General features: G+C 43.6%; 1 protein-coding gene across 1 annotated transcript in view; it reads right to left on the reverse strand.

Moving 5' to 3' along the window:
- ANTXR2 (ANTXR cell adhesion molecule 2) overlaps positions 1-23,656 on the reverse strand; it is a 165,236-nt gene that overhangs the window by 136,486 nt on the left and 5,094 nt on the right. The window contains exons 2-7 of the mRNA XM_081960413.1: positions 19,867-19,938; positions 15,758-15,829; positions 7,274-7,355; positions 5,625-5,726; positions 5,430-5,498; positions 4,608-4,688 (exon numbers count right to left, since the gene is read on the reverse strand). Of these exons, the coding sequence (XP_081816539.1) occupies positions 4,608-4,688; positions 5,430-5,498; positions 5,625-5,726; positions 7,274-7,355; positions 15,758-15,829; positions 19,867-19,938 (478 nt within the window). The remainder of the gene's footprint in view (positions 1-4,607; positions 4,689-5,429; positions 5,499-5,624; positions 5,727-7,273; positions 7,356-15,757; positions 15,830-19,866; positions 19,939-23,656) is intronic.

Here is a 23,656-nt window from a genome sequence, read left to right on the forward strand (position 1 = left end):
TTGAACACATGACAACTTGTCTTTCTGTGGGTTTGGTTTTGTTATTTTGGGGAACCTGACATTAATTTACTGGGGGTCATTTAGATTGACACAGGGGGGGGGGGAAAGGCTTGAGTCTCTAAAATGTTTTGATTCACATGCATACCCAGCTACTGAGGGGATGGGTGAGGAGGCAGTTCCGTGTGACACCCAGAAATCTTCAGCCAACATCACTGCAAAGCATTCTGGCAGCTCCGGTCCTCACTTCTGAAGGATGCTTGGGTGGGCAGGAGAAGGCTGACGTAACAGGATGCAAGCACAAAGAACTGATAGCTGAGCACTGAAGCAGCAAACCAAACACAAATCAAGCTAAAAAAATGACAAACAAGACCTTACGTCTGTGGTTAGCTACAAGCCGATTGTTGTAGATACAGGATCATAACAGTAGATTGTACCCATCTGGAGGACTGCTTCTCTTTAACAGATTAACAGAGTTGGAAGGGACTTCGTAGGCCATCTAGCCCAACCCCATGCCCAAGCAGGAAACCCTACACCATTTTTGACAGATGGCAGTCCAGTCTCTTCTTGAAAGCTTCCAGGGATGAAGCTCCCACGACTTCTGTCCCATGGGTTGATTGCTCTCACTCTCAGAAAGTTCCTCCTTATTTCTAGGATAAATCTCTCCTTGTTTACTTTCCATCCATTATTCCTTATCTGGCCTTCGAGTGCCGTGGAAAATACTGTAGCTTAACGCCTTCCTCTCTGTGGCTGCCCCTCAAATATTGGAACATTGCTATCCTGTCTCCCTGGTCCTTCTCTTCCCTAGACTAGCCATGCCCAGTTCCTGCAACCGCTCTTTGTATGTTTTAGTCTCCAGTCCCCTAATCATCCCAGTTGCTCTTCTCTGCACTTTTTCTAGAGCCGTGATGGCAAACCTATGCGCATGTGTTACAGATGGCATCTGTGGGCATACGAGCCACCGCCCCAGTTCAGCTTTGCTGCGCATGCGTGCGTGCCAGAGTTGGCTGGCTGAATATCCCCTCTGACGTAACCATATTAGCTCTACTTTATCACGCTCATACGACCTACACTTTGCATAACGAATTCAACTTTTTTTTCCTACACAATAAAGTGAAAGTAAAGTATTTTCCAAGATTGTCTTCTTTCACCACCCAGTTACAGCTGTGAGTCATATTTCAATGTTCAACGATTGCAACATTCGGAACTGTCACAACAGCAACAACAACAAAAACCTTACAATGTACAAACACATGCACCAAAAAATAATAAAACGGTCATGTGTAGTGATCAGGCACATTTTTGTGGCCTAGATATTCTAGTGGTACTTCAGCATTTCTTTCGCAGACCCGTCAACTTTCCGCTTGTATTTTATTTTGACAGGTCTGCGTTCGCGTAAAAGTTTTGCAAAGTTGGGAGACGTTAACGGCAACAGAAAAGTCGGCTAAAGGTTATTTGCAATTCAGCTGCAGCAGATATGATCTATCTATGTTCTACTCTGCTGCATTTGTCCAGATAAAGCTTCTCTATTCAGAATAATCAGATCCTGCTCTCATCCTTATTGATTTGCTTTTTCTACAGCCAAAAATCAAAAATAATTCCACAAGATATTAGTTTGCATATTAGACACTTTTTCCTAAAATATAATCCAAGGCAGATTAAAATAAAACAACATAATATAACTACAGGGCAGGGGTGGGTTCCGGCCAGCACTACTGCCGGTTCACTCATGTGTGAGCTTTGCGCGCGCAAAGATCTCTCGATCTACAAAACTGCGCATGCGCAGAACTGAAAAGCAAGATGGCGGTGCCAACGGGGGAACCGGTTCGGGGGCATGGCAGGCATGGGTCGCTGCCAGTTCCAGCGACCCAGGCCGCCAAAGCATTACCGGTTCGGCTGAACCAGTCCAAACCGGTAGGAATCCACCACTGCTACAGGTAGTCCTCAGCTTACGACTGTAATTGAGCCCACAATTTATGTTGCTAAGTGGGAAATTTGTTAAGTGAGTTTTGCCCCGCTTTACGATTTATTTATTTTTTTGCCACATTTCTGAAGGGAATCACTGCCGTTGTGAAATTAGTAACACGGTCGTTCAGTTAATCTGGTTTCTCCGTTGACTTTGATTGTCAGAAGGTAGCAAAAGGGATCAGGCGACCACAGGACACTGCAACCGTCATAAACGTGAATCAGTGGCCGAGCGTGGGAATGTAAATCACGTGGGCATGGGGATGCTACAACGGTCGTAAGTGTGAAAAATGGTCACAAGTCTCTTTTTTCAGTGCCGTTGTAACTTTGAACGGTCACTAAACGAACTGTTGTAAGTCAAGGACTACCCATGCTCCAAAATTGTTGCCAAATGTTAACTGTAAGGTGATCTTTGTAAGATTTAATTCGGGCTCAATTGTGTTCGTAAATCGAGGACTTACTACTAGTAACTGTGAAAGGGATCTTGGAGTCCTAGTGGCCAACCATTTAAATATGAGCCAGCCGTGTGCAGCAGCAGCCAAAAAAGCCAACACAGTTCTAGGCTGCATCAACAGGGGGATAGAATCAAGATCACGTGAAGTGTTAATATCACTTTATAAGGCCTTGGTAAGGCCACACTTGGAATATGGCGTCCAGTTTTGGTCGCCACGATGTAGAAAAGATGTTGGGACTCTAGAAAGAGTGCAGAGAAGAGCAACAAAGAGGATTAGGGGACAGTGAGGCAGATGAAGTGCTGGAACCTGTTCCCATTGTGCGCATGGGACAAAGGGAACAGCTAAAGAACAGGGGTCGACTTGGGAGTAAGGCCACAGGTGGACGATGAATGGCCCCTCCCAGAGGGAATAAAAGAGGAGCGAAAGGGGAGTGGAGTTTGCAGGAGACAGTTAGTTGGCTTAATTGGTTCGTGACTCTCCGAGACTCCTTGCCAAGTTTTGCAGAGATCAGCCTGGCAGCTCTCCAAGCCAGATAAGGTCTGTGACTGTAAATCCTCCCTTGAAAGATTTTGCTGGTTGTGAAGGAGCAGAATTCACAGTAAATTAATAAATTTACTGTTTTTTGTCAGGACAAGGAGTTTGCTTCATGCTCTTGGGAAGCCTGGGTCTGAACACTGCCTGTATAACAGCAATTCCTGGCTCACAGCTGGTGTAAAAGCATGTCTTGATGTACCAGCTGAACTGGGAGCTATAAGCATTTGACTCAAATCCTTTAATCCACAATGAACAACCCCAAACAAATTCATTAGCAAATATTTCCCCAAAATCCTCATTCAAATTTAATGCATTTACATTTGCTGCAGCATTTACCTTCCCTTAATGGAGAGTTTTGTATTTATTGCAGTACAGAAATAAATATGCAGAGTTAAACGGTTCCACAAAGCTTTCACACTGCACTTTTCTTTAAGGAAACAAAGTCCATCAATACAGTTGTTCCCTGTCGAAGTATAATTTAAAGACGCAATTCATCTATACAGAAACCATTAAACAAGCCGGTAGGCCCTTATTTAACTATCCTTTTTAGGAATCAAACCCTGCCAGTATAGTTACATTCCAAAATAAATTCCCTAAAATAGAAACATGTGAAGCTCTCCAAGGGAAATACCATGCACAGGGTCATATATCTTCTCATACTAACTCGCTCAAAAATATGAATCTATCTCAGCTCCCTTGCTATGAATGGAAGTCTATAGGAGAATAACAAACAGAGCTAGGGGAAAGAGTTAAGTGCATCATAAGCTTAGAATCATTACATCGCCACAAACAATCAAAGTCCAACCCCTGGTATCCGGCTCCAATTCAATAACGGTAAAGGTAAAGGTTCCCCTTGCACACATGTGCTAGTCGTTTCCGACTCTAGAGGGCGGTGCTCATCTCCATTTCAAAGCCAAAGAGCAAGCACTATACAAAGACGTCTCCGTGGTCATGTGGCCGGCATGACTAAACGCCGAAGGTGCACGGAATGCTGTTACCTTCCCACCAAAGGTGATTCCTATTTTTCTACTTGCATTTTTTAATGTGCTTTCGAACTGCTAGGTTGGCAGAAGCTGGGACAAGTAATGGGAGCTCACTCCATTACACAGCACTAGGGATTCGAACCACCAAACTGTTGACCTTTCTGATCGATAAGCTCAGTGTCTTAGCCATTGAGCCACCGAGTTGATTTCAATCAAGCCTTTTTACTCGTGATTTAAATCATGTTTTAAATCGTGATTTAAATCAACTTCATTTAATTCCAATCTACCCTGCTTCTAATAGGAGAAAACCCTTCTCTCTTCTACAACCAATCAATCCTTAAAGGTGAACAGATTACCTTCTAAATTGTGAATGCCAGGAGATCTAACAATCATGTCCCATTGGTAAGGAATTTCGGGAGCAGTCGCTTGGGAACACTTTAAAAGCCAGTTTTCTATTCCACTCTCAGGAAACCTCTAGGTGCTTGATTGTGCAACAAAGCAATTTTAATTTGTTCAAAATCAACCGATTCCACAAGAAAGCATTGAAGGTAAGAAAGCTCAGGGAACGCATCCTCAAGATAAAAATGAAATAGTTGCAAAAAATGTATTTTTTTTAAAAAAAAAATTAACAAACTTTGCAAATTAAACAAGATGCACTTTTTCAAATACTCACCGAATTAATTATCCCTCGGAGAGCTTGAAATCCTTCTCTTACTGGGAAGACTTGATCCTTTGAATCCGCAATGCTTTCCAGCTAAGGAAGTAAGCACAAATGCAACACAGATGTGGGCTACCAACCTTTAGACACAGATGGAGAAGACACACACACACACACAGGATTTAGCAAAGATTTAGGACAGGGAAATGCATGGCTTAGAGGAAACCACAGGTATAGACAAAATTCTGTCTACTAATTGTAATTTTTCTTATTCCCGCAGCAAAACAAACTAAACACAATGTCAAGGAAGATTCCCAGTGTTGTGGCCTGCCAGCTGCCAGCGGAGCCAGCGGCAGACTCGAATGACGAGGAGGTTGGGGAGGAACGTGGGTCAGTTCTGGAGTCTGGGGAAGGCTCTGATGGATGCTCTGCATCAGACACAGAGACAGAACCAGGACCGTCTGGCATTTCCCAGCCACTGGAGAGGCAGCTGCCTTTGGAGGCTGATATGAGTGAGGAGGAAGAATAGCTGGGGCCTGTTCCAGATGCACAGAGCAGTTAGGAGAGGTGAGCAGTTAGGAGAGGTGAGCAGTGGAGGACAAGGAGGCAACTCGGGAAGCAAGGAACACATAGACCTGAATATCCTAATATATGCGTTATTGTGTATATAAAGAAGTTAATGAAACTTGCTGAATCGGTTATCTGTGTGTGCTTTTTGGAAGTGATTTTTGCAACAAACTCTGACAAATTTCTCAAATAAGAAAGCACCTTTGCCAGATTTTTTTTTTCTTCATTTTGATATGCAGACTCCCAAATTTTTAAGACGGAGAGACCTACCTGGTCTTGATTAAAATTGAGGACTCCAACGCAGTAAACTCTAGCTCCCATGGACCTAGCATTTTGTGCCTGTAGCAGAGAGAATGGAGAGGGGAGGAGAGTTATATCTACGTTTGCTCCCCTCCCCCCAAAAAAATAACATGCCTATGCAAATGTTGAACTCAACCGAAAGTGCTGTTGCACTTCAACCCTTACCTCTTTTTCCGCATACAGTGGGATCAGGCCTTCCAATTTTCCATCTGTCAAGGCAATGATCACACTACTGGAGCCTTTTGCTTTTGCAATCTGGTCATTGGCCTGGAAGAACAAAAGAATTTGTGCTCTTAAATTGCATTCGAAAAGTGGAGAAGAGCAAGAAATGGAAGACAGAAATGGTTAAGAGTTCATCAAGCGGCACCCAAATTGTTATGTTTAAAAGGACTGAATCCTTTTAATGAAGTGGGTTTTCCCCTCCCCTCGCAAACACCACAACCCATTTAGAGAAAGCATTTGCTCTTAACTTTCATTAGCTACGAAAGTGATCCTTTTAGTTTCCTCTTAGGTTAGGTGCCCTGGTGGGAGAGGTCTCCTCCCAAAGATATTGCATCATAATTTTATCTTCCATTTCTAGATCCTGAAACAATCTTGATTAGATCCAGTTTTGGCCATCATGATATAAACAAGACGTTGAGTGCAGAGAAGAGCAACAAAGATGATTAGCGGGGACTGGAGGCTAAAACATACAAACAACAGTTGCTGGAATTGGGGATGTCTAGTTTAATGGAAAGAAGGACTCGGGGCAGGGGTGGGCTTCAAAAATTTTAGCAAAGGGTTCTCTGCCTGATTGCTGGGTGGGAGTGGCCATGGTGGGTGTGGCCTAGTTGGCCTTCTGCACCACAGCAGGGGGGGTTGCCTTCCCTGGGCTCCGGAGCCTTTCCTCCAGCCTCCGGGGAGGGCGAAAATGGCCTCCCCAGGCTCTGGAGGCCTTCTGGAACCGTTTCCAGCCTTCTTGAACTTCCGGTAGTCCTGTTTTTCGCCCTCCCTGAGCCTCCGCATGAAGGTTACGTGAATACAAAACGGTCTGTGTGGGGACACCTGAGAGGGACAGGATGGGGTGGGCAAGGCCAGCCAGTAGTGGGATTTAGGGGTTCTTCAAACTGCACAGTATCTTAGCTACAGGTTCTCCCGAACCGCTGCAAACTCCCAGTGGCCCACCCCTGACTAGGAGTGACATGATAGCAGTGTTCCGGTATTTGAGGGGCTGACACAAATAAGAGGGGGTCAACCTATTCCCCAAGGCACCTGAAGTCAAGACAAGGAACAATGGATGGAAACTAGTCAAGAAGAGAAGCAACCCAGAACTAAGGAGAAATTTCCTGACAGTGAGAACAATGAATCAGTGGAACGACTTGCCTCCAGACGTTGTGAATGCTCCAACACTGGGAGTCTTTAATTTGTTTATTTATTTATTTTATTTGATTTCTAGACCGCCCCCTCTCCCCGGAGGGACTTTAAGAAAATGTTGGATAGCCATTTGTCTGAAGTGGTGTAGGATTTGCTGCCTAGGCAGGGGGTTGGACTAGAGGACCTCCAAGGTCCCTTTCGACTCTGTTTTTCTGCTCTATGAGTCACAGTTCTTTGTGTGTTTATCCCTGTGTGCATTTGCATTATTTTATTAAAGAGCTCTCCAGAGCAGAAGCATCATCATCCTATGGGCTGCCCAGAATTCTTCAGGAGTGAAGCGGGTTAGAAATACTATCATTTTTTTTTAAAAAAATGCAAGAAACGATTCAAAAGGTTGAAAGTTCTCAGACAGCAATGAACTATGCTGCATCTCCAAATTACAGAAAATGCAGAGAACTTACTTTTTGTAATCCTTCGTGCATATATGTTTCACCTCCTGGCTTAACCTTCTGTAAATCTTCAATGCCGCTCTGAATTTTTTGCCTAAAAATAAGGGGGAAATCATGAAAAGGTTTCTTAAAGACACCAAAATTACTGGCGTTTAACTCAGTTCCTAGTAGCTTGGCAGATCTTTGGAGAAAAAAGATTTGTATATACAGTTTTCCTCTAGTCCAGAGGTGTCAAACTCAAGGCCTGGGGACCGGATCCGACCAGCGGAGTGCTTAGATCTGGTCCGCGAGGCCACCTTCGAAAAAGCAAAGGAGCGACTCGCAGTGCCTCTGCCAGTGAAAACGCACCTCAAGTGGGCCACGCATCACCTATCCAAGCTCCATTTTCGGCTGTGACAGCCTCCTGCAGCCCTCTGCCATTGAAAATGCATGGCCCTCCCAAGCTCCATTTTCATTGGCAGAGCGCTCAGGCCACCACAGATGCCCCCCACATGAGTGGCATCGAGCTGGCCACACCCACCCTGGCTACGCCCAACCAGCCCCCTAAGATCAAACACAACCCTGATGCGGCCCTCAATGAAATCGAGTTTGAAACCTCTGCTCCAGTCAATGGTATTCACTCCAGAATCCTAAAACACCTTGTTTTCTATGGCTCCCGCCTAACAGGTTCATTGCCCATGGTGAATTTAGCCTATAAAGTATCAGGTGCGAATAATTAGGACGTGTTAAGATTCCAGTTCAGAAGATTTATTGCCTATACACAAGAATCTACCGTATTTTTCGGAGTATAAGACGCACCGGAGTATAAGACACACCAAGATTTTGAAGAGGAAAATTTAAAAAAAAACGTTTTTGCACTCTGCAGACCTCCCCAAAAAGGCCCGTTTTTCACGAAAACGGGCACATTCTTTGTCAAAAAAAGAGCATGCATTGCCTTTAGGAGGCTTATAGAGTGCTCCTGGGGGCTGGGGGGGGGGGGCAAAAACGAGCAAAAAACTGCTGGTTTTTCACTCTTTTTTGCCCTTCCCAGCCCCCAGGAGCACTCTGGAAGCTTCCTGTTAGGGATGTAACCCTAGGCTTGGCTTGGCAATGTATATACGCCATGATTGTAACAAAATGTATCTGTTACTTAAAATGCTAGAGAGATGTAATTGGTTTGTTACCTCAAGCAGCCATAAGAGGGAGCCAGAATGACTGTTAACTCTCTGTTTGTTAGACGCTGATCGGTGTATTGTGAGGTACTGTGTCTTGCTACTGTTAGCTACTTTGTGTGCTAGACTGACTATTTGATAACTGACTGACTGAACCGTGTATGACTTGGACTGTTAACTGGACTCTGAATACCTCTATATTTCCACATAGTAAACTACTATATTTTATACTATTCAGTGTCCCTGTATGCTGGTTTGTGCGTGTTCTTGCATACCACTCTCATTACTCTTCTCTGCACACTCGCTCTCCTAACGGGGAGCTTAATTACTTAACACTTCCTAAAGGCTATGCACAGCGATTTTTGCAAAGGGGGCAGGGTTTCAGGAGGCCAAAAATCCTGTATTCAATGTATAAGATGCACCCAGATTTTCACCCTCTTTTTTGAGGGAAATAGGTGCATTTTGTACTCCGAAAAATACGGAGTATTTTCTGAAGTTCAATACTAAATTGGCGCCAGATTAATGGTCAACAGAATTCTAGAAGGATTGGGCTTGGACCCTTTGTGGCAATTTCTAAGCTGATAACATGCTTAACTCCACCCCCAGCCCTGCCTGCTCTTTTCCTTCAGTTCCTTCCAAACAATCAATCAGAATAGAGCTGGAAGGGACCTTGGAGGTCTTCTAGTCCAGCCCCTTGCTCAAGCAGGAGGCCCTATAGTAGGACGCCCTAAAGAACTGTGGGACCCTCGGTGCTGTCTGAGCTTGATGGTTTTCTTGCAGACATTTTATTACCATAATGGGAAACATCATCAATGCTAAACAGGAGTGGAGCTTGCAGGGGGAGGGGGAGTGTGAGGAGGAGGAAGAAGAAAAGGACTGCGAAGTCCTTGTTGCTCTCTGAGCTTGGTGGTTTTCTTGCAGACATTTCATTACCAAACTAGGCAGCAGCATCAGTGCTGCTGGACAGCCTCAAAGTTTTCAAAGTATTCAAAGAACCCAGTTAACTATCCCTTGGTGGTATTTTGAGAGTTACTTGTCTTAATTTTAATACTAACGTTTATCATTTTAATGGTTTATATCAGTGACGGCGAATCTTTTTCGCCTCGGGTGCCAAAAGAACCCATGTGTGCGCTATAGCACGCACTCGGGTACCCACCCCCATAATTTAATGCCCCCCGTGCTGTGTCCCCTGCGCATGTGCGCATGACCTCCCCCCCCCCCGCTGCCCTGTGCATGAGCGCACAGCTTTCTTGGAGCCCCGGAGTCTCTCCAGAGGCCAGAAACGGCCCACCTTCTGACTTCCAATGGGCCAGGTAGGTCCGTTTTTCATCTTTCCCAGGCTCCAGAGACTTTCAAGGAGCCTGGGGAGGGCAAAAAACAACCCAACACGCAAACCGGAAGTTCAGGAACGGATTTCCAGGTTGCCCATTGGGCCATTTTGTTCCCTCCGAAGGCTTCAGGAGGCTTCCCTGGAGCCTCCAGAGGGCAAAAAACAGCCCGGCGCGCAAACCAGAAGTATATTCCTGAAGTTCCGATTTGCGTGTTGGGCATTTTTTCGCCCTCCGGAGGCTCCAGGAGGCTTCCCTGAAGCCTCCGTAGGGTGAAAAATGGCCAAAAATCAAGGCCAGCACACGCATGCACGCTGGAGCTGACAGGGCAACGCCTCACGTGTCCTCAGAGATGGCACAGGTGGCACGCGTGCCATAGGTTCGCCATCACAGGTTTATATTGTCATTTTAATCTTGTGGCAAGCGGGCATGGGAGTTTAATAAATAAATAAGATATGGAGAAATCTGCGGACTTCACATTTCTGAATCACTCTCTGCTTTATCCCTCTCTTCTGCAATTGGGAAAGTAGACTAGAGGGGAAGGGGAGGGAAAAAACCCTTGCAGAAGCCATTTAAATCCGTACTCCCCGTTCTGGTTGCAGCCGAAGACATGCTGTGTGCTATAGATGGCAGCTGAACAAGTTACATAAAGTCAATGCAATCTGTTTCATCCAAAATATTTTACACTCGGCGTCTATTGAAAACAACCTGAAACTGATTATGTACGAATGAAGATTACCAAGCAGACGCTCTCTGGTTGCCAGGGGATGTCTGGCAGACTGTCCGCAGGCTCTGGCAGTTCTTCTGCCAAGAAACAAATGACAAATCGAGTTCCAGGGTTGCGTTCTTTTTTTTTTTTTTCCTCCCCGAAACCAGATTTTGCAATGCAAAAAATAGCTCTCGTACAAGCAGTTCAGTTTTATTTATCCAGCATAGAACTGAGACCTCCCCACACTTTTTGACACCCGCAACCCTAACTTCAGCTGCGGAGCCCAAGGAGTACAAGAAGAAAACACAATGGATTCCATGGGTATATATAAAAAAAGAGGAGATTGCCACCTGGGTTGCAATGCTCTGGAACAGGAGGAGGAGGAAAGGAGCTAGAAAAGCAGGAGGAGCAGAGGGACAAGGAAGAGACAGAAGAGAGGGACAGAGAGGAAGAAGAGGAGGAAAGGAAGAAGAGGAGGAGAGGGACAGGGAAAGGAGGAGGAGCTGGAGGAGCAGAGGGACAAGGAAGAGGAGGAAAAGGGGACAGGGAGAATAGGAGGAGGAGGGGAACAGGGAAGAAGAGGAGGAAGGAGGAGGAGGAGGAGAGGAGGAGAGGGATAAGGAAGAGAAGAGGAAGAAGAGTAGAGAGAGACAGGGAGAGGAGGGGGAAGACAGGGAAAGGAGGAGGCGAGGGACAAGGAAGGAGGAAGAGGAGGAGAGGGAAAGGAGGAGCAGGCGGAGGAGAGGGACAAGGAAGAGAAGAGGAGGAGGAAAGAGACAAGGAAGAGAAGAGGAGGAAGAGAGGGACAGGGAGAAAAGGAGGAGGGGAACAGGGAGGAAGAGGAGGAGGAGAACTGGGAAAGGAGGAGGAGAAGAGGGACAGGGAAAGGAGGGAGAGCAGGAGGAGAACAGAGAAGGGAGAAGGTGGGGAAGTCAGGGACAAGGAAGAGAAGAGGAGGAGGAGAGAGAGAGAGACAGGGAGAGGAAGAGGGGGACAGGAAGAGGAGGAGGACGGAAAGGAGGGGGAGAAGGAGGAGGAGAACAGGGAAGGGGTGAGAAGGGGGATAGGAAGAGGAGGAGGAGGAAGAGGAGGAGGAGGAAGGAGACAGGGAAGGGAGGAGGAGGGAACATGGAAAGGAGGAGGTGAGGACAAGGTGAAGGAGAGGAAGAGGAGGAGGAGGAGGAAGGTGACAGGAAGAGGAGGAGGAGGATGTGGTGGTGGTGAGGGAAGTGTGGGACCACCAATGGTGGCTGCTGTTTGAGTGAAGGAAATGAAGAAAGTGAAAAATAAAAGTTGCTTATCTTAGTTTAAACCAACCAATGAACCTTAAATCTTGAAACACTCATATTTTCTGGAGCGGTGGTCACATAGAGACTTCCTAATGTGTTCTTTTCACTCATCGACATCAGTTTTCTTAACTCCAAGACTCTTCCTCCTAGACCAGGGGTGTCCAAATTTGAGAACTTTAAGACTTGTGGACTTCAACTCCCAGAATTCCCCAGCCAGCATGGCTGGCTGGGGAATTCTGGGAGTTGAAGTCCACAAGTCTTAAAGTTCCCAAGTTTGGACACCCCTGTCCTAGACTGAGCCTTTAGGCTGATGTTGAACACATAAACACTGATGATGTTTTGAACTACAAATTATTCCTCTTATAATTTTTCTCATTTTGGGATATAAGTGTGGAATTGTATCATGATTGTTAAGATTCTCTAAATCTAAACAGACAAATGAGGAAAGATATATATTTTCCAAGAAGGCATTTAGATTCTTCAGCAGAAACGGTCCTTTTTAAAGAAAAAACAAGGTGGAAAAAGACGAGAGGCCACAAAAAACCCAAACTTTGCAGGTAGATCAAAACTAACTTGAAATGAGAACTAAGGACTGGCTAATGAAAGCTAAAGCCGAGAACGGCACGGGGCGAGACGCCCAATGTAACAAAAAGAACTTCTTTCAATATGTTCAAAATAAAAAAGACGAGAGAAAATCAATAGGCCAGATGCTCAATAAACCCAGAAAACTATTAAAGCAGAGAAAAAGTCAATTCCTACTTCCTTCTAGCAAGTGAAAATGTGTTTCATTGGGGAACTGGGAAAAACAAGGTGCATTAAAACTTGCAAATGAAAAGGGAGAACCGAAAATATTCTAGAAAACACCACGTTTCCACGAAAAGAAGACCTCCCTGGATAATAAGCCCAATCGGGCTTTTGAGTGCATGCATTAAAATAACCCTTCCCCGAAAACATGCCCTTCCCTAAAATATTTAACTGCATGCGCAGCGGAGGCCTGCCATTTTCTAGTGGGGGGGGAGATGCTCCACGCGCTCCACACGCACCTGCCAGGGAATGGCGCTCCCGCAAATCCTAGCTACCGCACACCTTCTCTTAGTGGCAGCTGCAAAAAGAGCAGCAGGCCCAGTGACGGTAAGAGCTGGTAAGAGTGTGCCAGAAACAGTGCATTCTTCCTTTGCATTGAAAGTATATTTTAATAAATGTGGGACATCTCCGCTAAACTCTCAGCCCATATCTAATAGCCTAGAGCAGAGGTGTCAAACTCAAGGCTCGTGGGCCAGGTACGACCCACAATGTGTTCGGATCTGGCCTGTGAGCAAGGCCATCCTGGAAAATGTAAGGGGCCGACCCGCATCGCTTTAACTCAGTCTACCCAGTACGAAAAGGAAACATGCCAGCAGTTTGGTGTCAATCTGGCTACGCCCACCCAGTCAGCCACCCCAACTCTTCCCCTCCCCCTGAGGTCAACCACAGCCCTGATGTAGCCCTCAATGAAATTGAGTTTGACACAGGGGTGGGCCTGCTAGAGGTTCGCAGGGGTTCAGAAGAACCTCTAGCTAAGATTCTGTGCAGTTTGTGGGAACCCCCAAATCTCACTCCTGGCTGGCCCCGCCCACCCCGCCCCTCCCAGGAGTCCCCACGCAGCACGTTTCGGAGGCAGGAAAGTGCTGGCCCCATGCAGCGGCTCGGGGAAGGGTGAAAAACGGGCCTACCGGAAGGTCGGGAAGGTGGGAAACATAGCCGTTTCTGGCCTCCCGAGCCTGGGGAGGCCTTTTTCTCCCTCCTGGAGGCTCGAAGAAAACCTCCAGAACCCGGGAAAGGCAAAAATCCCCCCCTCCGCCATGGTGCAAGAGGCCGACTAGGCCACACCCATCATTGCCACGGCCACCCAGCAATCAGGCACAGAACCCCTTGCTAAAGTTTTTGAAGCCCACCCCCGGTTTGACACCCCTGGTCTAGAGGAAACTATAACGTATATTGCACTTGGTGGAAACACATAGCTTTAGCAGAACCCGGTAAAATAAAACATAATGAAATATGTTATTTCCTGCTGCAGACATCCAGTCCAAAAGGCAATGGCGAAAACAAAAATGATGAAACCGTGTGCTGCAATGTCTTGACAGTGAACCCAAGTGTGTATTGCACAGAGTTGTGAGGCCACCGTGTATGTTTCTTCACCATCCGCTCTATGGCATATCCTCGTTTCTTGACTCTTTCCTGAACTCAAAAACTTTCTTGGTTACCGCCACCCCCACCCCCCTCGCTCAGTTCTGAATCCTTTCTCCGTCGCTGGAAGTCATTGCGTACGCATCGAAACATATTTAAACAATACAAAGCAGACATTTGCACAGCGGAACAGGTGATGGTTTGCTACAGCGAAATGCAAACACCCAACTTCTGCAGAGCTCGGCTACCTGGAAATAAACCCAACGAAATCTGGAATGTTTGCGCAACCCATTTAGAATCCGAGTCCAAAGCAAAGGAAGACAATCCGTTGACGGCAACTTGGAGGCTGCTTCACAGCTCCAAATAGAACATCTTGGTGGAACATATGCAGCAGCATCTCACACCTCTGTCTTTCAAGCAATGCCGCATTTTTATCCCTCACAGTTTTCACTCTCGTTGTCTTCCTTCCAAACCCCTACTTAATGCTCGTGGCGCCAAGTCCTTCATTCTCGATGTCAGAATTGGAGAAGAAGGCACGTGGCTCTCTCCCAATTCATACGTTAGCAGCTCCCGTGAATGATTCTACGTGACTCAGCATCTAGAGCAGTGGGGGCCCCCCGCTATCTTTTTGGCACCAGGGACCGGTTCTGTGGAGAGAGGATTTATCCGCGGACTGGAGAGGGCGTGGTTTTGCGTACTGCCAGCATCCCGCAAATGGGGCTTTGTTCTGACCCAGCCAAACCAAGACAATTATCTACATCGCCATAGGTCCATGATGGCGAACCTATGCCATGCATGCCACAGGTCAGCTTATTTTAGGGGGAGGGCTTATTTCAGTGCATGCGCTCAAAAGCCCGATTGTGCTTATTATCTGGGGAGGTCTTATTTTCGGGAAAACAGGATAGCTTAACAACTGCAGTGATCCGTTTAACGAATGTTGCAAGAAAGGTTGTAAAATGGGGGGGGGAATCACTTGACAATTGTCTTGCTTAGCAGCGGGAAATTTTGGGGTCAATTGTGGTCGTCAATCGAGGACTACCTTTATATGAGTCTGAGCCAGAGGTATCTGACTTTAAATGCCCTTAAGGAGATACTCAAAATAGCAATTCAACATCAGCATTCGTATGTCAGGAAAACAGATAATCACCAAGAGGCCCTGAATTTGATGTAACGCTACTTATCCAATTATTGCAACTGCGTAAATCTAATTGCTGAAAATGTTCACAGTTCTGTTGCTTAAAAAATAGTATTATGATAGCATTTAAAAACAGGCATTAGAAATTAAAAGACGCTCGCTCCTGGGGAGGAAAGCTATGGCAAATGTAGACAGCATATAAAAAAGCAGAGACATCACCCTGCCAACAAAAGCGCATATAGTCAAGGCTATGGTTTTCCCAGTTGCAATGGATGGCTGTGGAAGTTGGACCATAAGGAAGGCTGAACGTCAAAGAATGGAGGCCTTTGAACTCTGGTGCTGGGGAAGAGTCCTGTGAGTCTTTTGGACTGCAAGGCGATCAAACGGGTCACTCCTAGAGGAGATCAACCCTGACTGCTCTTTAGAAGACCAGATCCTGAAGATGAAACTCAAATACTTTGGCCACCTAATGAGAAGGAAGGACTCATTGGAGAAGAGCCCAATGCTGAGAATAATTGAGGGCAAAAGAAGAAGGGGATGGCAGAGAATGAGGTGGCTGGATGGAGTCACCAAAGCAGTTGGGGTGAGTTGAAGTGGACTCCAGAGGATAGTAGAGGACAGGAAGGCCTGGAGGAACGTGGTCCATGGCGTCACGATGGGTCAGACACGACTGTGCAACTAACAACAACCAAAACAGGCAATGCTGATATTTACTCACCTATCTTGTGTTAGTGACAGAATCACAGTTGCTTGCATGGAAAACACAATGAAGGATATTCTCATTCGAGGGCTTTTAAAGATGATAAAGAGAAAGAAAAACATTAAATTCAGCCATGTAAGCCAGAACATTTCAAGGATTCTTCAATTTGACCACACAGAGAATTATCTAGTATCTGTTGGTCGGCAATTCTACATTTCACCTATCCTGAAAGCAGAATATATATACTGCTAGATTAGGTGCTCTCTGAGTTTGGTCATTCACTTGCAGGCATTTCAGTATATCAACTGATGATGTTACCTAGTCGGGTAGTGAAATGTCTGTAAGGAAGCAGTTCAGAGGTTGCACAGTTCAGTCCTGAGTTACAGATATTGTCTTATATTGGATCTGATTCAGTGGTGAAATTCAAATCTTTTTACTATCGGTTCTGTTGGTGTGGCTCGATGGGCATGGTGTGGCTCGATGGGCGTGGTTTGGTGTAAACAAATAAAGAAAGAATAAATAAAATTCATTCTTGCACGCGGCCCTCCCAAGCTCCGTTTTCACGGGCAGAGGGTTCCAGAGGCTGTTACAGCTGAAAACGGAGCTCGGGAGCCTGTTTTTTGTTGACAGAGTGCTCGGGCCGCCACAGGCGCCCCCGACACGAATGATGTCAAGCTGGCCACGCCAACCCAGCCCACCAAGGTCGAACGCAACCCTGATGCATCCTTCAATGAAATCGAGTTTGACACCCCTGGACTAAGGTCTCAACATTTGTTTCGTATCATGCTAACCAGAACTGGGCACAGTATTCCAAGCGGGTTCCCACCAGTGCTGATCTTTGATCTCGCCATAAATAGCAATAGCACTTAAGACTTACTGTATATACCGCTTTGCAGTGCTTTACAGCTCCTCTCTAAGTGGTTTATAGAGTCAGCCTATGGCCCCCAACAATCTGGGTCCTCATTTGACCCACTTCGGAAGGATGGAAATTTGAGTCAAACTTGAAGTGGTCAGAATTGAACCGCCAAACTGCTGGCAGCCGGTGATTAGCAAGAAATAGCCTGCAGTACTGCATGCTAACCACTAAACCACCGCAGCTCTTAGGCCTCAACTTACAACTATTCATTTAGTTTGAAGTTACAACAGCACTCATGACAAACAAGGTTGTTGAGTGAATCCCAGTTGTAAAGATTGTGGGACTTGAGTGGGTCTCATTTAACAACCCTCTTGCCTAGCAACAGAAATTCTGGTCTCAATTCTGATTGTGAGTCCTCAACTACCTATATATTGTTTCTCCTTGTGTAAAACACAAATAAATCCATTCATCAGAGATATCTTTCCCCTACAAATTGTGAAGGATCATCTCAGAGCTTTCTTCGTACAGTGCATAGGTCCTACAATTTGCATGCGAGTGTAAGGTCATTTTACAGCCCAGGAAGATCCAGAAGGACCACGTCAAGCGTTGGTCTCACAAGTTGTCGTGAAAAATGAAGGAGAGGCTGTTATCACACAAAGCGGACTGCTTTGTCTCAGCTAGTTATTGTTTAATCTGAGGTCTAGAATTGTATTTGCACAAAACTGGAAAAGTAAAGAGATCCCTACAGATGAGAACGTGATTAAGAAAATATTAGAATGTGCAGAAATGAATAGATTAACACTTGCAGTTAAAGAAAAGAAAGAATCATCTAACGATTATAGTATATGGGGGTTATTTTATCAATGGTTACAGAATAAACATGAAAATTAGAAATGAAAGCAGAGGAGTGAAATAGGGAAAGTCTATTAATAAAGCTAAATAAGCCAAGAAGGGGATTGTTACAATAGTATGTTATGTATTGGCATTAAGAATAGAAAAAATAATGAATCTGGCTGTAAATTTTAATTGTTATCACACAAAGTATTTGTACCCAGATGACACACTGTTTAATGAAAGATGGTGTGTGTGTGTATTGAAATAAATTTAAACACTTATTTAAAAAAATAAAAATAAAAAATTATTTAATCCCAGGGAGCCATCTCAAGCATTTTCTTCAGTTGATTTTGATTTATCTCTGTCTAAAGATAGATCCCATCATTGCCAAATACTTTTTTTTTTTTACCCTTTTGTATGTCTGCATATATATTTTTTAATCCCACCATCAAGGAATCCCATTCGGGGGAGAAATTCGTAAGCATACATTCCTATTATTATTATTATTATTATTATTATTATTATTATTATTATTATTATTATTATTATTATTATTATTATTATTATTATTATTATTATTATTATTATTATTATTATTATTATAAATATCCTCACCACACGTTTGAAGCTCTTGAAAAGAAACCAAACGTGTGTTATGTAGTAACTACAGGCCTTCATTGTTCAGGCCCAGAAAAAGGGGGGAAGAAATAAAAATTGAGGAACAGATGTAGAACCATTACTTGGAGTGATCTAATTCTTATAGTGAAACCTGCTCCACCGAACAGCATTTGTCAACCTGAAACTTTCCTCTTTTTCCCTTCAAAAAGAAAAGGAGTGGGGGGGGGGGGAGAGAAACAAGGACAAAATCTCAAAAGCCGCTCAGAACGATTCCACCAAATCATTTTTCGACCCAGTCAGTTCAGAAATAAAAGGGTGGAGTTCTCGTCGAAATCAAGAGTGACCCAAAGACTCAGGAATGGGCAATCAGATCATTTTTGGAAGGAACAACCCTCTCTGTTGCCAGTAACTGAAATTCCAGATCTCGTGACCTCTGCCAATTTATTAACTTACATTGTCCCAGGGAAGAGAAACCAATCAGATTTCTTTCCTTATTCTATAGAGGCTTTGTTTTCTGCCCTACGAAAAGAGATGCGCTGCAATTAAGAGCCCTCTTCCACATGGTTTTCCACCAGCTGGCCAAACACAATTGACTAACTGTGCTGCATTTTCCATAGGAAACAATTAAGTGCGGCAATGTCTACACAATTGCTTCCAGGACTCAAAGGGGTCCTGTGTTTTAGCTAGACTTCACCGTCGTCTACACTTCTAAAATAATCTTGCTCTTGCCTGAGGAGTACCCCGATCAAAATCATGCTGCCATTGTAAGGCAGATGTTGCGTACATCTGTGTAATGTCCTTGGAAAGAAGTCGGAAAACTATAGATAAATGTCTGGTGTCCCACAGCTGCTTTCCTTGAAAATGCACAAAAAGGTGTGATTGTACTGTTGGAAGAAATGTCAACCTGGGCTCAATTCCATGTGGGGAGAAAGATACTGGAAACATGGTGACTGATTGGAAAGATGAGAGAGAGGGGATGGTAGATTTATAGCCTCTGTTGGTGTTCTGATTGATTGTTGTCAGATTCCCATGGGGTCATGCAGGGGTAACTTTGTAGGTTGTCTTTTGAGTCCCAGGCTTGGTTGACTCTTGCTGGGTGATGATGTAATTAAAGGGCTTTGGGCAATTCCTATTATGACTCTGTTGAAGGAGGCAGAATACACTGGCTCAGGCCTTAATGGCCCATTGACAATGGTGGGGGGGGGGATGAGTTTCGGCCTCCCTTTTAGTGGGAAATATTCTGCCCTTTGAATATTTCCTAAAATATTTCATTTTCCTAGGAGAGGGGTGGGTGCTAACTTCCTACAGTATAATGAAAAAGAGGGGGAGGGGGAAAGAGGGAAGAAAAACTAGGTTACCAAAATGCATATTCTGTTTTTGTTCTTCTTTTTTCATCACAGGACTGGTTTAAAACAGCTCCTTTCTGCTTTCTAATAAATAATATTTTTTTTAAATCTTAGATGATTTTAAATCTTTTCCCACCCCTCCATTTTTTTTTATTTTTCATTTTTATACTTTTTGGTCAGAATTATATTTGGTATCCTATCACACAGGCTCAAGCACCACTCTTAATGGCCATTTCTGGAGATATTCTTAGCAAGTGTTGGAAATCTGATCTAAGCATGCTCCAGCTTCTTTTTTCAACTTAACCCAACAAAACATATGCTCTTATGTTGTTAAGAACAATCCAGATCTCGTTTCGAATTCATTTGCAACCTATGAAACTATTCGTAGTCTCCGGGGAAAACAGGAAATTAAGAGAAAATGGTTACCAGGAAAAAAGGAAATCTGGTTCCTTCTCACTCTTTTGACAACTTACCTTACAAATCTTTCGGTCAGCTGCTTCACAAATTCAACAATTTCTGTCCAGTGTTCTGTTACGCTCCCTGATCTACCCCCCCAAAAAAAGAAGTGCCAATAATCAGTCAAATTTCTTAAAATACTTGTTTGAAGCACTGTTTTCATGAAGGATTGAGACTTTCCTGCCACAGGTAGTTTCCGACTTATGACCTATCATTTAGTGATGGTTTGAAGCTACATCAGACCTCCTCAAGGCTACCTCAAGCCCAGATTCAAGTTCCAGGAGACACACACAAACACACACACACACACACACACACACACACACACACACCCTCTTGAGGTTACTGATCACATTTTGGGTGTTCAGCAACCTGCCTGCTTTACAGCAGTCATGTGAGCTCAATTTACAATGTTTTTGTTAGTAACTGCTATTTACTTCCGGTTTAAGGTGCAAAACACCCATTATAGACAATAGATTCACTGAACAACTGCTGCAGTATCCATTTAACGACCATAGTGATTCACTTAAAGGCTGCTGCAAAAAAGTCATAAAATCAGTTATGATCACAAGGGAACCTGCTTAATGTCTGGCATGACTTACAGCTGTAATTTTAGGCTCAATTATGGTTGTAAATCAAGGACTACTTGAAATTTTATTAACAGATTAACAGATTTGGGAAGGATCTTGGAGGTCATCTAGTCCAACCCCACCCACCCCCCGCCCAAGCAGGAGATCCTACACCATTGCTGACAAATGACAGTCCAGTTTCTTCTTGAAAGCCTCCAGTGATGAAGTTCCCACAAGTTCCGAAGGCAACTTCTGTTCCATTCCAACAATTTGATTGTTCTCACTGTCAGAAAATTTCTCATTTCTAGGTTGAATCTCTCCTTGATCAGTTTTCATCCATTATTCCTTGTCTGGCCTTCAGGTGCTTTGGAAAATAGCTTGACCCCTTCCTCTCTGTGGCAGCCCCTCAAATATTGGAACTCTGCTATCATGTCTCCCCTGGTCCTTCTCTTCACTAGACTAGCCATGCCCAGTTCCTGCAACCGTTCATCATATATTTTAGCCATCAGCCCCCTAATCATCTTGGTTGCTCTTCTCTGCACTTTTTCTAGTCTCAACATCTTTTTCATAGTGTAGTGACCAAAACTAATTATATTATCTAATTGTACTATTTAGAGATTTATACTAGTTTTCCTCAGTTGAAAGTGTTTGGTAACCATCAAATAATTATAATATTTAATATTTGAAGTAATAAATGAATACCACCCCAAATGAAAACAAAATTACAATTACAGTATCAGGACCCTACTGAATTCAGAGTGTCACCACTTATGATCCTATGTCAACAAGCTGGACATCAGCCACCTAAGGGGGTCAGGCAGAGATGGGCCTTGTGGTCAGAGCTTCGTAACGACTGATCTAGATGATGGAATTAATGAACTGTTTAGTAAAATGTTAATATGACATGAAGACTGAGAGTATTGGTCAACACTTGGAAGAGTGAATTGGGAGGAACACGACCGGGAGAAATATGACATGACATTAGCAAGAAAGGAATGTAGAAGACACATGTGAAATGGAATTTCGTGACTTGGAAACATCTAAGATGGACTTGGGTTGAGACACTGACAACATGCTGGGTATGAGTTAGTAACGTGGGTCAGGCTAACCTAGTTATGAGCTTTGATACCATCTTTGATACAAACCAAAGATGGTATCAAAGATGCAAGAAGTCATCATCTATCGTTATTTATTGCATTACATTACACACCTTATTTGGAGCACTGCTTTTTCAGAAGAATATTGACAGATTAAAGAAGCTGCAAAGGAAGACAGTAAAGATTGGGATTGCAGTGCCAGATGAAGGAATTTGGGATTCTGAAGGAAAGAAGAGGTAAGGAGACATAAAGTACATAAAGAAAAGCTACGAGGATTGTGGTCACAAGAACTATTGCTCCATGTCCACGAAAAACAAGACCCAAAATAATGGATGTCAATTACACTAACCTAATTTTATTTTTTTAAGAATCAGAGGTTGTTTTGTTTAAATCATCCTTGGCAACTTTAAGACTTAAGGACTTCAATTCCCAGAATTCCTCAGCCAGCATGGCTGGCTAGGGAATTCTGGGATGTGAAGTCCACAAGTCTCAAAGTTGCCCAGGTTTGATACATCTGTTTTAAATTGAAAACTTTTTTAAAAGTTTTTGTTTTTTACAGAACAACTAGACACAAGGACAGTTGTTTCCCCTAATTCCATCACTCTGTTAAACAACTAATTCCCACAACACTGTCAAATTATTTACTAAGACTGCATTACTATTATTTTTCTTATCCTTCTTAGTACTTATCTCTTCCCACTTGTGGCTATAACCATGTTGCTTGTATCTTTACAATTTATATTGTTTTATGTGTTTCCTAGTATAATTTGAATGCTTATTAGCAACCGACGACTATCACTAAGTGTTGTAATTTACAATTCTTGACGAATGTATTCTATTTTATTTTTCTTTATGTACACTGAGAGCATATGCACCAAAGACAAATTCTTTGTGTGTCCAATCATACTTGGCCAATAAAGAATTCTATTCTATTCTATCCTATCCTATCCATCATCTAATTTCTATTCTATTCTATTCTATCCATCATCTAATTTCTATTCTATTCTATCCATCATCTAATTTCTATTCTATTCTATCCATCATCTAATTTCTATTCTATTCTATTCTATCCATCATCTAATTTCATTTCTATTCTACTCTATTCTATTCTATCCATCATCTAATTTCATTTCTATTCTACTCTATTCTATTCTATCCATCATCTAATTTCATTTCTATTCTACTCTATTCTATTCTATCCATCATCTAATTTCATTTCTATTCTACTCTATTCTATTCTATCCATCATCTAATTTCATTTCTATTCTACTCTATTCTATTCTATCCATCATCTAATTTCATTTCTATTCGATTCTATTCTAGCCAAATAACTCCCAGGGGTTTCATTTGGATGTTAAAGAGGTAGTGTGAACTAAGGCTGAAAATAACCCCAAGAAAGAATTTCCCAGTCTAATTTCTCCCCCCTCCTTAAAATGATTGACACCACTTGCTTTGGAAAGAATGGGCCTCTTGAAAATAGCACCTCTAGTTCTTGCAATAGCCCAGAAAGATACTCTAGTATTGAACACCATGGAGAAAAGAAGTTAAACCAAGAGGGCTGCATTCCTTCCACCAGTTTCCCACATAGGTGAGCCACAAAAACCAGTAATGCTATTTCCGCTCCATGCTCAGCGCGAATGCCTTTCAATAGAAAGGCACAACTCACTACAGGACAAGAATCATTGCAGGACAATACAATTTTCTTTAGCGAATTAAAATATTTTTTAAAAAAAATATTTGAATTTTTGTCATTCACGTTTCATTTTGATCCTCCTTTTGTGTCCTTTCCCCAATGATTCTATTTCACCCCTTCTTCAATCTCATGTAACTTTCGTTGTGCGGCAAGTTGGCCATGGCGAATTGACCCGTGGCAAGTTGGCCACGGCACGTTGCCCCAGGCGTGTTGTTCGTGGCGAATTCGCCACTGTGAGTTGGCCATACACCCGATTTTATGGGTTTTCTTTTAAGTTATACAGTTTTTATTAGTTTATAATATAACTGTCAGGCCTGCAGTCATATTCCTTTTTAGGATCTTTGGCCTGCCACACTCTCTATTATTTCATTATGCTGTTTCATTAGTGTAGTAATTGGGAGGAGGAATAGAAAGGAGTAGAATTGTGGAATGTGTTGTTGTCATTCCT

The sequence above is a fragment of the Natrix helvetica genome (genome assembly GCF_964273705.1).
Source record: "Natrix helvetica genome assembly, chromosome: 7".
NCBI classification, from domain to species: Eukaryota; Metazoa; Chordata; class Lepidosauria; order Squamata; family Natricidae; genus Natrix; species Natrix helvetica.